The 2,500-nt window shown below is 43.6% G+C and overlaps 1 protein-coding gene across 2 annotated transcripts in view; it reads right to left on the minus strand.

Moving 5' to 3' along the window:
• Positions 1-2,500, minus strand: part of LOC143291767 (protocadherin-15-like) — a 41,598-nt gene that overhangs the window by 14,517 nt on the left and 24,581 nt on the right. For both annotated transcript variants that reach the window (XM_076601911.1, XM_076601921.1), the window contains exon 5: positions 2,013-2,099. In XM_076601911.1, coding sequence (XP_076458026.1) covers positions 2,013-2,099 — 87 coding nt within the window. The remainder of the gene's footprint in view (positions 1-2,012; positions 2,100-2,500) is intronic.

The following is a 2,500-nucleotide window of genomic DNA, read 5'->3' on the forward strand; positions in this document are numbered from 1 at the left end:
AACGGTAACATAATTATGCTAATACAACTATTTGAGTAAAAAGTATAAATCAGGACATAGTTCTTCCTTTTATGAAAGTTTCTTCATATTTTTCTACCTTAGTGAATCAAAGGCCTTTTCTAAGTTCATCGACACTATTCAAGAGTCCAGGAAGTTTTTTTTTTTCTTATTCTGTATAATGCATACCGGCACACGACTTTCTGGTGTTGTCTTTAATATATTTTTCCAGGATCAAGGCTGACTTTTTTTTTTTTATAAGGAAAAACATTGAGCAAGCCGAACCTGTTTTAACATGTGATAGCTCTAGTTGTTTTTCCAAGTACTTCTCTTTTTCATGTAATCTTATGCTGATGCATCTATTTGTACATGTGTGTTTATGCATGTGTGTGTGCGCGCACGTCTATATGATAGAGATAAAGAGAAGAGAGAGAGACAGAGAGAGGGAGAGAGAGAGCGAGATTACTTGAAAGGCATTTGACCATGAGGTTTCCTCTTTCAGAGGAAACAGAAGGGTAATATGTTGCTTAAGTTTCGATTTCGTTTTCTTCAGACCTACACACAAGCACCACACGCACGCACACACACACACACACACACACACGCGCGCGCGCGCACACACACACACACACACATACACACACATACACAAACACATAAACATAAACACACACACACACACGCACACACACACACACACACACACACACACACCACATACACTGATAAAAGCGCGCGCGCGCGAACACACACACACACACACACACACACACACACACACACACACACACACGCTTACATACACACAAGCACGCAATGTAAACACTCACCCATAAACACACAGAAACACAGACATCGGCACAAACACACACGCACACACACACACAGACACACACACACACACACACACACGCATATGTACCCACGCACACACACACACACACACACACACACACACAAAGCGAGGAAAGTAGAGAAAGGAGGAGGAGGCTATCTGAACGTGCTGAATGACTGAGGTGATGGAAGCATCAAGAAGAGGGAGATAAGAGAGGTGGAAATGGATTCATTCATCTCCCATGTGCCATGGCATCGATCAAATTGAGGTCAAGCGAACAACATAATTCTTAACTCACGCTGGGTATAGGGTGTAGGCAAAACAAACAACAACCCCAACAATAACTACAACAAAACAATCGTTGATTCTATCATCACAAACGAACTGCTAAACAAAACAAAACAAAACATCCTCTTGTTGTCTGCCATCACTTACAGTTAGCAAATATCGACTCAGATAAAAGGAGAGCGGTTCACACCCCCCCCCCCCCCCCCCCCCCTGAAATTCAATATCTTCGGATCATCTTGAAATCTGCAGTTGGTCAGTTATCTTTTCCCAAATATTCATTGCTTCTGCAATAAATTTAGCGACGCTCTGATTTCGCTGTCGTTATTTTGTATTTGTTGTATCTGTATTTCTTTTTTATCACAACAGATTTCTCTGTGTGAAATTCGGGCTGCTCTCCCTAGGGAGAGCGCGTCGCTACACTACAGCGCCACCCCCCTTTTTTGTATTTTGTTTTTCCTGCGTGCAGTTTTATTTGTTTTTTTTCGATCGAAGTGGATTTTTCTACAGAATTTTGCCAGGAACAACCCTTTTGTTGCCGTGGGTTCTTTTACGTGAGCTAAGTGCATGCTGCATACGGGACCTCGGTTAATCGACTCATCTGAATGATGATGGCAAATTCATAACATTGTAATCACTTAGGTTGTCTTTACTGAGAGAGAGAGAGAGAGAGAGAGAGAGAGAGAGGCAGAGAGATACATATATACAGACAGTGAGCAAAGACACACACAGAGACAAAGACAGACAGAGACTTAGAGACACAGGGAGGGTGGAGAGAGGTAGCAGCAAAAGGAATATGTCCGACAGACAGACAGACAAACAGACGGACAGACAGACAGACGGACATACAAACAAATAGACAGACAAACAGACAGACAGACAGACAGACGGATACCTCGCTGATGTTGACGGTGAAAGGCCCCCCAACAAACTCCGGGAAATATTCATTGACCGGGTCAATGGTCACAATCACTTCGTTCGTCTGCACAGCAAAGGAAAGCCCGCGTGACACCTTTACCCAGCGATAAAGACAAAGACACCCAGCAGGAGCCGTATTCAAGACAAAAACTTCATGTTGCCTTGAGACAAGTTACCCTTGGCATGGCAGGGACCCGCGGGTACAGTTTATCTTGGAGGTTAACTCTCTCTATACGAACGGCGAAAGAGACGACGTTAACAGCGTTTCATCCCAATTACCATCATCAAAATATTGCAAGCGGAAGGCTCTTATACTGAAGAGGTGAATGTTGACAAAGAATACCACAGTTCTGATGACGGAAGCTAAAGTTGGGTCATTCAGACACCCACTGGACATCCGAGGGGTCTGTGTAGAGGAGAAGAGAGGACTGGCCGTACTGAGTGAGTTAACTTCGTATTCAAGAC

Source organism: Babylonia areolata, chromosome 1 (genome assembly GCF_041734735.1).
Source record: "Babylonia areolata isolate BAREFJ2019XMU chromosome 1, ASM4173473v1, whole genome shotgun sequence".
Classification (NCBI taxonomy): domain Eukaryota; kingdom Metazoa; phylum Mollusca; class Gastropoda; order Neogastropoda; family Buccinidae; genus Babylonia; species Babylonia areolata.